Genomic DNA, 13394 nt, shown 5'->3' on the forward strand with positions numbered 1-13394 from the left:
TACTTACTTGAACTTTCACTTCCTGGTGGCTCAGAAGGGGCACGAGGAAGGGTACAACCCCTGAATCGATAACCATCTGTATCTGCTCATTTCCTCCATCTGTCAAGTAGGACAGAGCCCAAACAGTGTCTACAAGGATCTACAAGAAGTACAAACAGGAAAAGGGTATTCCAGGAGTTGTAATAGAAAAATAAAGACTTTTCTATTTTATCTTGGTGGCAAAGGCATCCTTGTAAATGACAGGTACAAATTTGATCTTTTTCTCAGGGCTTACCTGTGATCACCCTTCATAAACACAAGACAGAAGTCTAGAATGCTTGTTTTCCAGTTTCTGACTTTATGTATCATATAGATAAAAATAGAAAACTTGCAAGAAAACTTAGCAAGCAAAGAGCTTGCAAGCTAGCCTGGTGACCTGAGTTCGATCCCTGAAAGCCACATAAAGGTGGAAGGAGAGAACCAAGTAGACAAAGTTGACCTCCACACAGGTGCAGTGCTCATACATACACATAACACAGACATAAAACACATAAAAATTGTTAGACAAGCAGAAAATTCTCCCTGAGTCCAAAAATAATTGTGATCTATTATTCATGTACAAGTATAAGGCCAAAACACAGTGCTGCTTCAAGTCTAGAAGAACCTCAAAATAATCATATATCCATTCTACTGGTTTTTAAGTATGTTCAGCAATACCATCTTTCAGACTACTAAAGTGAACAGGTTAAGTAAGGAATGATTCAAGCACTTGAACCTTGACGCAGGTCCTCAGATGAAAAGCTTGAAGCACAATTGAAGACTGTAATGGCACACGTCTGTGATGGCAATACTTGAGAAATGGAACAGGAGGAAAAGCCACTCTCAGCTATACAGTGAGTGAGCAGCCTAGGCTGCACCAGACCCCAAAACTCAAATGAAGCCACATCCTCATCCATTTGAAGTTTTCAACTACGAGAACAAAACCAAACAAGGTAACAGCCTCCGAGATCTGGTGAACTGATTCAGGACACAGAGTTAGTGTGTGGTTCTCCCTGGTGTCTTCACAACAGCCAAAGCGCCACTCTTCCAGAGGCCTTTCTACTAAGGTCTCAATTAAAGACATCTTGTTGCCTTAAGTTTTTAAAAGCAGCTACCTGAATTCACATATCCTTCAAGAAGGCATGCATACAAGTCAGAGGAGCAGATAAAACGACACATAATCTATACCTTTAGCATTACTAAGAATCATGAGAACACAATTTCAAATTACCTATAAGAAGAAAACACCTCAGTACTAATTTGGATCTGGACTTATTCCAAGCCTGTATGAGATGAAAAGAGGAAAGAGTGAGAGGGGAGAAGAGAGGAGCTATTATGTACATGTTTGAAACAGAAAACCGTCAGGGAAGGCATTACAGAGATGAAAATCAGAAGGAACTCAAGAGCTATATCAAAAGAAACGATGCAATCTAAGTGTGGTTATTGAAATAGAATGGCCCCTCATTGGTTTATGTATTTGAATGTTTAGTCATCAGGGAGTGGCACTACTTTCCAAAGATTAGGAGGTACGGCTTTGTTGGAGTAGGTGTGACCTTGCTGGAAGAAGTATGTCTTTGGGGGTGGGTGCTGAAGTTTCAAAAGCCCAAGCCAGGCCCAGTGTCTCTCTCTTCTCTTTGTCTCATGTATGTGGATCAAGATGCAAGCTCTCAGCTACTTCTCCAGCACCATGTCTGGCCTGCACACCACCATGCTCCCACCATGCTGACAATGGACTAAACCTCAAAACTGTAAACAAGCCCTAATTAAATGCTTTCTTTTATAAGAGTTGCTGTGCTCATGGCATCTCTTCACAGCAATGGAACAGTGATTAACACAGAAATTAGTACCAGGAACTGGGGTATTGCTGTGACAGGCCAGACATGCAGCTTGTTGGCAGAATGTGGACTTTGGATTAGGAAAGCAATTGAATACTTTAAGCGGGGCTTAATAGGCCAAACTAGTAAGATCATGAAAGACAGTGGTATTAAAAGCAATGTAGATTATGACGGCCTGGCTCAAGAGGTTTCAGAAGAGAAGAATATTAGTAAGCGGCCTTGAGACCATTCTTGTGATATTTTGGCAAAGAATGTGGCTGTTTCCTGCTCTTGCTACCCTCCCCCCAATCTGCCTGACACTGAACTGATGAGTTTTCTATTAATGGCATTAGCAGAGGTGTTTTCAAGACAGGCTAGTATTGATTGTGTTGTGTGGTTATTAGAGGTCATTCTTATGCAGATCTATGATGAACAAGCAAGCTTAACAAGGAGAAATAAAAAAATGTGCAATTTGAAGAGAAAAGAGAAACAAGGAAATGTAATGGAGCTAAGTCCTGTGCTCAAGGAGATAAAAAGTTCAAAGTCCGATTCTAAATGACATAAAGGGCAAGACCCTATCCAGCTAAGCTTCCAACTTGTACAAGGAATTCAAGAAAACCTTAAGAAGTGAAGGAAACCACTGAAAACAGAAAGCTGATGCAAATGTAACTGGACAAGGGGGCCAAGCTCCAGCCCCAACAAGCAGCAGAACTTGGCAGCTTTGGCCATGTGGTTCTGGCTTTAGTATCAAGGATGCAAAAGATGGGTTGTAGAATCTCCCTCCCTGACTAAGGAAAGCTGCTGAAGCCAAGTGTGTGTCAAAGGTATTCCTGCATGGAGGCCATTGTGTGAAGCTATGAAGGTGAAGCCTGGTTTACCTTGGAGACTGAGATGTTGGAGATGTCAGAGTCATGGGATATATGCCAAGGAAAGCTTCGGACTGGGTGTGGAACCAGCCCAAGGGAAAGAAAGAATGTTATAGTCAACAAAGCTGGAAGGAGTTGGAGATCTGAAGAGCACTTTGACATCAGACACAGAAATGCAGAATTTGGAGTTTGCTCTGCTGGTTTTCATTCTTATTTTGGTACAGTATTTCTTCACTATGCTCCCTTTCCTCTCTTTTGGAAAGGTAATGTATATTCTGTGCCATTGCATGTTGTAAGTATGAGATCTGCACCGCCCCCCTCCCCCCCTTTTTTTTTTCAAGACAGGGTTTCTCTGTGTTGTGTTGCCCTGGCTGTCCTGGAACTAGCTCTGTAGACCAAGCTAGCTTCGAACTCAGAGCTCCACCTGCCTCTGCCTCCCGAGTGCTGGGATTAAAGGCGTGCACCATCACTGTGTATCTTAACTTTTGACTTTTAAACAGTGTTGAGACTGTTATAAACTATGGGACTTTTGAAGCTGGATTGAACGCATTTTCACATTATGATATGGCTATAAGCCTATGGGAGCCAGAGAGTGAACTGTGATGGTTTGAATAAGAATGCCCTCCCCTCCAATAAGCTCATATATTTGAATGCTTAGTCATCAGGGAGTGGCAATAGTTTCGAAGGCTTAGATAGTATGGACTTGTTGGAGTGGGTGTGGCCTTACTGGAGGAACCATGTCACTGAGGGTGGGCTTTGGGGTTTCAAAAGCCTAAGCCAGGCTCAGTATCTCTCTTATACTGCTACTGAGGATTCGGGGATATAGAACTCTCAGCTCCTTCTCCAGCACCATGTCTGCCTGCATGCCACCATGCTCCCCACCAGGCTGACAATGGACTGAACCTTTGAAACTGTAAGTAACCCCAATTAAATGTTTTCCTTTATAAGAGTTGCTATGGTTGTGGTGTCTCTTCACAGCAGTAGAACAATGACTAAGACATTGAATAACAATAACAACAAAAAGACTGAAAGGAACAAAGCCTAGGAACTTGCAGCAGAACCACACAGCTGACAACTGTGTCATCCAGAGTCCCAGGAAAAAGTCAAGTTGAAAACAGCTGTGCTGCATGGTGATAGGTCTTCCAAACAAAAGTACCTGGAGCAGCAGTTCAGTGAAGAATGCCTTCAGTGGCATTCAACACGTGGAGTTTACTAAAGCACAGCTCTGTGAGAAGAGTGTGTGTGCAAGCGTGTCTGTGTGTGAAGTTATTATTTGTATTGAGCAAAACTTTTTGATCTTGGGGAGTCTGAGTGCAAATATGATGCACAACTATTACAGTGAGAAACATTTTCTTGGTCTACGGAAGATCATTAATGTTTGACGACCATGTAAGTTGTAACAGTAGACTGTTTTATGTGTAGGTATTATTGTTAAATACAGGGATTGTTTCCAGACACAGAAATTGAATCATAAGTTAGGATGGACAGTGGACAAGATGATGATGATGTAGGGAAGGTCTGCAGTCCTGAAGCTGCAAATACATGGTGAGAGATTAGAACAAACTGGAGACGGGCCATCAACACACAGACTCTGCCTAGCTGTGCTAAAAAATACAGCTCACCTCATTCATACAGTCATGGAGCTCCCTCGACAGTGAGCTTCTACAGGGAAAAGTACCCCCCCCCCCACCCGGAATGAATCTGAACATCAGGGTGAACACAGGGAGAGCAGGGCTGGGCCGGGCCTTGCAGCACTGCTCCTTGGGAGGAGCCACTTTACCTTCTCATCCATTGCAACAAAGAATCTGGATCCTTTGACCAAGTTCCCCCAAACTATACTAAGGTGTTCAACTGTGAGAGCCTGATTTTGGCACCACCCTGCCTGGTGTTATTGGCTGTTGTTTGCCTTGGTTCCGAGGCTGTGAGCAGAGAGCAGCCTGTGTTGAGGTTAAGTACACATTTACTTTTACTGTAACTTGTTCAGTATCACATTTACAAAATGCCTTGTTTCCTTTACTACTGTTTTGAAAAGGAAGTTTAATTAAAATTGTTTTAGTTTAATATAGAATAGTTTTATTAATTATGGCTTTATTTTGGAAAACTCTTGAGTTTTAATTCAAATGTTTGCCAAACCTTCCAAAGTAAAGTGATATTCAGAGACAGTTATTGAGACCAGATGGCTTACAAACATTTCTGGGGTATTCACATTTGAAGATTCCTTATTAATGAATGTCTGACTTAAATCTAACCAAAAACTGCAACACTATTCTTTGTATATTTTCATTAATAAAGGGTTAACAACTTAGTTGCAGACAAATAAAATACTTAAGCTACTTATTAAAAAAGAGTAGAGTTGAAGAAAAACGTGCATAATGGTGGGAAATACCCCCAAACATGCAAATGACTGCAGTCTACAGATGCAAAGATGGAGATGAAGCAAAGAGAATAAGCCCAACAATCACTGCACAGGTAAAGGAGTACAAAGCAAAGGTGTTTAAAAAGAAGGAAGTATACAGATGGCTACTAGAACAAAGCATAAATTATATAAAATTAAACTCTTCTTTGTTGTGTTGGGGTTAAACAGAGCCTTGTATATACAAGGCAAGCACTTTACCACTGTGCAAGGACGTCCTGCATAGAGCCCTCAATTAGCTTTTTAAATGAAAACTAACTACAATCTATACAAGGTATATCTAAAATAGTTTTTAAACCACCAAATAAACAAGAAAAAGAAAGTAGAGGTTGCAATTCTCTTAAGAGAACAGTAGAATTTAGCTGAAAACAAATGCAAAAGACAATTTATGACATTAAATTAATGAAGATGCAATAGTTACAAACATCTAGTCACCAAATAACACTGCAATTGCCATTATAAAATAGATAATATAACAAGAAAAATATCTCAAAAAACTAACAGCAGGAGAGGTTTGTTCTGGTCCTGCTTTGTTTATTTGTTTTTGTTTTTGTTTTTTGTTTTTTGTTTCTAAAGACAGGGTTTTCTGTCTAACCACTGTGGATGTCCTAGAACTCTCTCTGTAGTCCAGGCTGGCCTCGAACTCAGAGATCCGCCTGCTTCTACCTCCCGAGTGCTGGGATGAAAGGCGTGTAGCATCCACCACTGCCCTGCCTCTGTTACTGTTTTTTAAACAGGGTCTCTGAGGCTGGCCTTTTATATTCCTTATCTACTTCCCTTCACCTCCCAAAGTTGATATTACAGACAATCACCACCAACACCCACAATTAGGAACTTCCACCACACTACTTTCAGTAACCAGGAGATCAAACCAACAAAAAGCAACAATAGCAACAGCAGCAGATCTATATAATGCACACTAAACTTTCTATCCTGGTGATTTCTAACTTGTATCCTTTTGATATAATGACAAGCATGAGTGTAAACAGCTTTCTGAGTCATGAGTCATTCTACTAAATCATCCAATGGGAAGTGGTCTTTGGGACCCCCCAAGTCACCTGTCACTAAATACTAAGTCTTGGCACATAAATGGTCTGCTAAAATTGTTAACTTTCCTTTATATTACTAGTAAAAAAGGTTAGGTTGGTGTCGGATGTTAATGTGACACTGCACTATCCCTGAACACATTTAAAACAGGCAGAAAAGCTGAACGCTGCAGAATTACAATTGCAAATGAACTTTCAGCAACACAGCAGGTAAGAAGTAAACATGCGAACTGGCCCTCTAGACTGCCCTGTGACCCAGATCTCATTACAGATGGTTGTGAGCCACCATGTGGTTGCTGGGAATTGAACTCAGGACCTCTGGAAGAACAGCCAGTGTTCTTAACCTCTGAGCCATCTCTCCAGCCCCCTGGCGCCCAACGTGGGGCACGAACCCACAACCCTGAGATTTAGAGTCTCATGCTCTACCGACTGACAGCAGGTGTAGGTGGATTTCTAATGCCTCACAACCATCTATCCAGTAAAGGTACAAAGTCACCTGTTTCCATGACCCCCATTTACCCTCGCTCACTCTCTCTAGCTGTCATCTCATCCATCTTTAGTCCTGTGACCTCAAGCTTCTGTTGCTGATGTTTGTGTTGCCATAGCCATCCTAAAATCCAAGTTAGAAAGCTGGTACTCCTGACTTCTTTCCCTCACCATACATATCAAATCCAGCAAACTTTCAACCTAAGCATATCTAAAGTCATCCACACTTTCTTATTTCCTAATCCTTAGCTCTAGCACTGGCTAATTTTCTCCTGTGTCTACCAAAAATGTACTACCAATCTGCCTTCTTAACTTTATCATCCCCCCTAAAATCTACTTTCCTTACAAAGTATGAGTTAGGAATACAGAATATAATTTCAACCACTTATTCCTAACTTTGCTATCACCAATATAAAAAGGCTATGTGAGCTTTATTATTTTATCCAAGGCCCTGTATGATCTACAATCTGTTTGATCACTGCCGTACCCAATTCAAATCTTATATATCTATTGCTCTGACTTAAAAGGAAAAAAAGAAATAATGGGTTTATGAAAGGAGTCAACATAAGACTACCTTTCAGAATGAGTTTCACTAATTAGGAAAGAACAAGAAAGCCTCACAACAACAAATGGGGGTGGGGTGTGTACATGCCCGGGCCTTGAAGTGGGAATATATTAGAAGAGACAGAGCATGGGCAATCATGATGGGACCTTGAACAACGACAGCCTCCCCTTCAATTCCCAAACCTTCAATTCCCAAAGGAGTCTCAGCAGGAGAGTTAAAGGACATAAAATGTATGACAAGGGTACCAAAGCAAAGAGCCCTAGAAAATCCTCAGAACAAAGGGAGTTTCTGATTCTTATAGGTTGCCAGAGGGGCAAGGCAGACTTCCTATCATATGACCCAGTTTGGTGGGGCCTGTGCACAGAGGCAGGCACTAGGTAGGACCATAAGCTTCTCTTGCAGCTGCTAGTGAGGGGTGCTAAGGCCACAGCAGATTGCTTTCTTACCAACGTTTCCCCTGGGGTGGTGGATAGGGGGTGTAGAGGACTTGCTTTCCTGCCTAGCCTGAGACACAGCAGATGTCTGTTAGTCCTTTGTTCTAAGGGGTGGACAGCAGAGGGGTGTGACCTGATTTGGGGGGGGGGGGCGCGGGCCACAGGGTCTGTGATCTTAACATCTGTTACACTTACACTGCTTTGTCAGTTCTCCTTCCTTGCTTCAAAACTTCAAACACAAGGAACTCCTTCAGGCTGAATTTTAGCACTTTCTAAAATATAGCCTCACCTATGAAATCTTACTCAATGCCCACGTTTTCATCAGTCCCTCATAATCTGCAATCTTCAATCTATGCTAGAAAATACTCTCACAGAAAAAGTTCTATGATTCTGGTCACTTTCCTTAGCTGTGCCTATTACTACTGTTCACGCTTTCATCAACTTCAAATTATTATAAGTAAGTAACTCTGCCTTCGTAAATTTCCCTGCTAAAAGTCATACGTTTTCTCAGCTGGCTGTTACACATATAAATGTTTCACTTATCTATCAGAAAACCTTCTACAGGCCTCACTCATTACAAAGCAAAGCCCAAAGTTTTTAAACATAGGACTCAAGATTGCAGATGAACTCCACTTCAAGCTTGAGTCACTCACTCACTGTCTATTGTACTCTCTAAAACCTCAGTGTATTCAAGTTCTCAATACACTTCCTGTGTTCCTGAAACAAGGCTCAAACTGACAAAACAACAACAACAAACAAAAACAACAAACTACTCAAGCTAACTCTATGACTTCAGACAGAAATATCGTGTCATAGGACTTTTTATAAACTAAACGGATTGACATATGGCGAGTGTATAAAACAGTGACCCACACATTTTAAACCAAAGATAGATGTCATGGTGACCATTCTTGCCACAGTTTCCTTGTATTTATAATGTTATATGTACTTTATTTTGTTTTCTTTTGACAAGATCTCATGTAACTCAGGGTGGCTTTGAACTCCTGATCCTTCTCCTCTGCCTCCCAAGTGCTAGGATTATAGGTATATACCACCACACCTGGCTCTTATAATACTCATTTAAATGTTACTTCCTTGGTGTTATTTTTGAATTTGCCAAATAAAATTAAATGGACTTCCATAGTCAGCACTTTGGTCATTTCTCTATTATACTTTCTTGTTTGTTTTTACATCACGTTGTATGTTTGTGAGATCATGGTATAGGCCATGGATCTGGCTTTACTTCTGAGGTCATGGCAATTAGTTTTGTATGACCATAGTGGTTCATAAAATTTTACCACTTTATAAATATTTGTATTTTAAAAGAAACACTATAGCAGCCCCCCCCCAATTTGTGGGGACAAGTTATAATACCCTACATGGATGCCCAAGACAGCACAGCGTATCTATACATATACATAGATAGATGTGTATTTGTTTTCTTATACATACATATCAGATAGTTTAATTAGCAAATGAGGCAGATAAAGAAATTAACAATTCATGATAAAATAGAGCAATGATAGCCATATACTATAAAATTATTAAATTATTAAAATATATTAATAATTTATTCTGAAGTTTTTCATTTAACATTTTAAGACTGAAACTTTGGAAAGTGAACACACAGAAAGAGAGACCTCTGTCTTTAATCACTTCACAGATCAACAAATCAGCACATTTGCTGACAGAAAGATTAAAAACAAAAATTTTATCAGTCTGATTTAAACTTACTCTCATTCTCCAAAACCAGAGACAGACAGACAGACACACAGACACAGTCACACACAGACACACACACACACACACACACACACACACACACACGGATGGACGGCAGATGGACGGACGGACAGACAGACTATCCTCTAGTACTCATTTAAAAACCGCTTCTGGTCCCATCAAGAAACAAATCCCACACTGACAACACCACTTTACTCACATTTATGTCCGTATGGTATATGAGGACACACAAAGCTGGCAAAATCTGAGGAAAGAAGATAAATAGTGACACTAGTTGATGGACATGTCTTTATAAAAACAAACTGACACAAAAAGCAGTAACTACTTAAAAATAATGTGAAATTTGTTTGAATATCTATTTTAATAAATTCAATCTGAAAAATAAAAAAGCATATTTCAAATGTCTAATTAAAAGATCCAAATAAATCTGACCAAGATTAATACTCCTTTAAAAGAAAGTCTATTATTTCCAGAGACCTTATTTATGACATAAAATGTCAGGTGAAAAGAATGGAAATGTTAGTATACAGTAATAGTCAAGAGAAATTACTTTCCACAGTTATGGTCTCAATTTTTATTCAATAAGCTGCTTGAGTAGAACAATAGCTTTCGTCAGGAAAATGACAACCGGTACAAGACAGAAAGTCTGTTTGCTGACCTGAGTCTAACAGCCCTTCTACAGGTCTAGAGCAACTGAAAATGGCTGCTGGGGACTCACGCTAAGAACAGTGTCTTAACAAACGGTACAGACACAGACTATAAAGATACAGAGTTACCAACTCTCTATACAGTCGAGCTAGATTAAAGGTTTTATAGGATTTTTAAAATTTAAAGTAGACCACATTTCTAAGAACACCAATTTTGTCAGAAATCAATGGATTAAATGCAAATTCACTCAAATTATTTGCATATTTCTTAGCATTACATCCATAAGGCAATACAGCAAAACTGGCTTCCCCCTCCCCCACTGAATTAATGTTTTCTCTTCATGAAAAAATATGCATTAAAATGGACTGACATTCTTTTTGTTTTTGCGCAACACTCAACTTGACATACAGTATGTTACACTTAAAAACAAAAGAACCTTCATGCTTTCAATGAAATCAGCATATGCTCATTATATTCCCTGTGTATGAATAAAGCTTAAACAGGGAAATAAACCATCTCGCCTTTACAATTCTGCATTTACCTCCTGAACTGTCTCCATAGGCGGTGGGGGGTCCTTATTCCTGCAGAGATTGACAATGACCCATGTGACGTTCCGAAGGAAGGTGATGGGAATGGAGGGGTTGATGAAGGACAGAAGAGGTTTGACAACTCCCAGTGATATGACATAATCTCTACATTGAGGACCATCACCTACAGAAATGAAAATTGTATTTAAAAAAAAATTACAGTCAGGATGAGAAGTCTGAAATGTGTGCAATGGCTCATGTTGGGACACTGATGCTCTATGTTTCCTCACCATTAGTCAGACATCAAGCGTTGCTTTCCACGATTTTGATTTGAGGAACACAAATTTAACCACTACTGACACAAATTACATATTCCTTTTATACCTTACAAATGTTTATGAATACAGTCAACTCACACGAAATTCAGAGGAAACATAGTATATAATGGCCATGCCAATGTAGGAAAAAAGTTAATTTAAGATTCTCAAGTCAAGCCTTTTCAAACCTAAATTCAGCTTACCTATAATGTTTCCCAAAGCCCACACCGCTTGTTCACAAACATTCTGATGTGGGGAGTGGAGGAGTCGCAGAAAAAGTGGCACTGCATCTGTACATAAGAAAAACTGGGTTATCTACTGTGATCACAGATTCCAACCCAAGTAGCTTAATAAAATATTCACAGTTCGGTGCACAAATGTGGCAAGGATACAAAAAAAATAACTAATTTCAGTACTTTTAACCTGCTAATACTTGAGCAATAAAGCACCCACCAGAGCCCAAAGCATGCTACTATGCCATCAAACTAAAAAAAATGCACGAAATCTTACAATTTTTAAAAGATCCCATCCCAAATAAGTATCCTGAAATCATAATACTTATTTTCAATATAATTCTAATGCCTAATATATGATTAATCAAAACCTATTAACCATATTTACCAAATAATTTAAAATACATTTCTATTTATTTATTTATTTATTTATTTATTTATTTATTTATTTATTTTTGGTTTTTCGAGACAGGGTTTCTCTGTGTAGCTTTGTGCCTTTCCTGGAACTCACTTGGTAGCCCAGGCTGGCCTCGAACTCACAGAGATCCGCCTGGCTCTGCCTCCCGAGTGCTGGGATTAAAGGCGTGTGCCACCAGCGCCCGGCTATCTATCTTTATTTTTTATATGTATGGGTGTTTGGCCTACATGTGTATCTGTGCACTACAAGTGTCTGTGGAGCCAGAAGAGGGTGCCTCTAGAACTGGAGTTACAGATGGCTGTAAGCTGGTGTGTGTGTGTGTGTGTGTGTGTGTGTGTGTGTGTGTGTGTACACATGCATGCATGTGCATGCGCTGGGAATGGAACCTGGATCCCCTGGGAAAGTAGTCAGTGTTCTTAACTGTGGAGAAATCTCTCTACTCCCTAAATTTCTTACTCTATTATACCCTACACATTATCATTATAACCAACCTCAAAATAAGTTCACTTTTTCTTAAACTTTCTACTCTTGTGCTAGCTCTAGGATATTTAGCTTTACTTCTACACTACTTAGATAATGTACTTGGCCTTTTGATTAAAAATAACTTATACTTTAGAAGAATGTATCACTGTAAGTATATGCTAACTATTAGCACTTCTGCAGAACTACATGTCCGTCACTCCTCAAAGAGCTCTCCTATCACTAGCAACCACTACCTACTTCCTCTTCCAGTAGTCAGCACCCAGAACCGGGCACTCATTAAACAGCTGCCTTTTCTATTTACTCAGTTGTCAATTCTGGACATTTCAAAGAAATCACATTATGTCTGATTTCTCTCACTCCGTGACTTTGCAGTTCACCTATGATGTCACAGGTACCAGTGCTTTATTCTTCTAGACTGTTAAATAATATCCTGTTGCATATATTTTACTGATCCATTAATAGTGGACTTTTGAGTAACTATGACTGATGCTGCTGTGAACACGTGTGTACAAGTCACTGTATGTAAGCTTTCTCTCCTCATTTCATCTAGGTGAAGAACTGGGGACACACGGCAAACTCCATGAGTAGCTTTTTGTAAGAAAAAAAAAAACCCTAATATTCAAAGCATTTATATTTCTACCACTGATAAATTCAGTTTATAATCAAAGTAAAACTCTGTAGTTAACCTTACCTCCTAGTTTCTATTAAAAACTTACGACAACTAGCATCAAATTAGAAAAGTTTCTAAGTTATGTTAATTTCAGCCACAAAAATCACAGTAGTTTGCAAGTTTACCAATGCACCACATATGGTGGCACACATCTCTAATCCCAGGACTTAGGAGGCAGAGGCAGGCTGATTTCTGTGAGTTTCAAGTTTCAGGTGAGCCAGGGATACACAGTGAGGACCTGTCTCACAATTAAAAAAAGAAAAATGAACCAGGGTATGTGAGCCAGGTGTGACACCTGTAATCCTAGCACCCAGAACGCTGAAGCAGGAGGACCCTGAATTTAAGATCAGGTGGGAACTACACAAAAAGCTCAAAGACAGACCCGGCTACACCCCAAGACCCTGCCCTGCCCTGCCCTGCCCCACACCCCAAAACAAGTATATGCTGTAACATGAAAGGCCTAAGCTATTCAGCATACTTAGAAGGTATTAAAAATAAGACATTTCAATCCTGTTATTAGGGGATGGTCTCTACCCTGAAAGTCTATTCTCTTTCTCGGTCCAAAACAACAATTATGACAGTTTAATAATACTTATGGAAAAGATAAAAATAAATCATTAAAGTAACATTAAAAACGTATACTGTAACTTTAAAATATTCTAAGATAAAATTCAGTCATTAGTATAAAACCCACTGTCACCATTAAAAAGAAA

General features: G+C 39.6%; 1 protein-coding gene across 1 annotated transcript in view; it reads right to left on the reverse strand.

The window, feature by feature from the left end:
- The window catches only part of Kpna3 (karyopherin subunit alpha 3), an 82316-nt gene that overhangs the window by 9519 nt on the left and 59403 nt on the right, over nucleotides 1-13394 (reverse strand). Inside the window, exons 8-11 of the mRNA XM_076545149.1 lie at nucleotides 11081-11167; nucleotides 10575-10744; nucleotides 9585-9629; nucleotides 8-139 (exon numbers count right to left, since the gene is read on the reverse strand). Coding sequence (XP_076401264.1) covers nucleotides 8-139; nucleotides 9585-9629; nucleotides 10575-10744; nucleotides 11081-11167 — 434 coding nt within the window. The remainder of the gene's footprint in view (nucleotides 1-7; nucleotides 140-9584; nucleotides 9630-10574; nucleotides 10745-11080; nucleotides 11168-13394) is intronic.

This window comes from Peromyscus maniculatus, chromosome 9 (genome assembly GCF_049852395.1).
Source record: "Peromyscus maniculatus bairdii isolate BWxNUB_F1_BW_parent chromosome 9, HU_Pman_BW_mat_3.1, whole genome shotgun sequence".
Classification (NCBI taxonomy): Eukaryota; Metazoa; Chordata; class Mammalia; order Rodentia; family Cricetidae; genus Peromyscus; species Peromyscus maniculatus.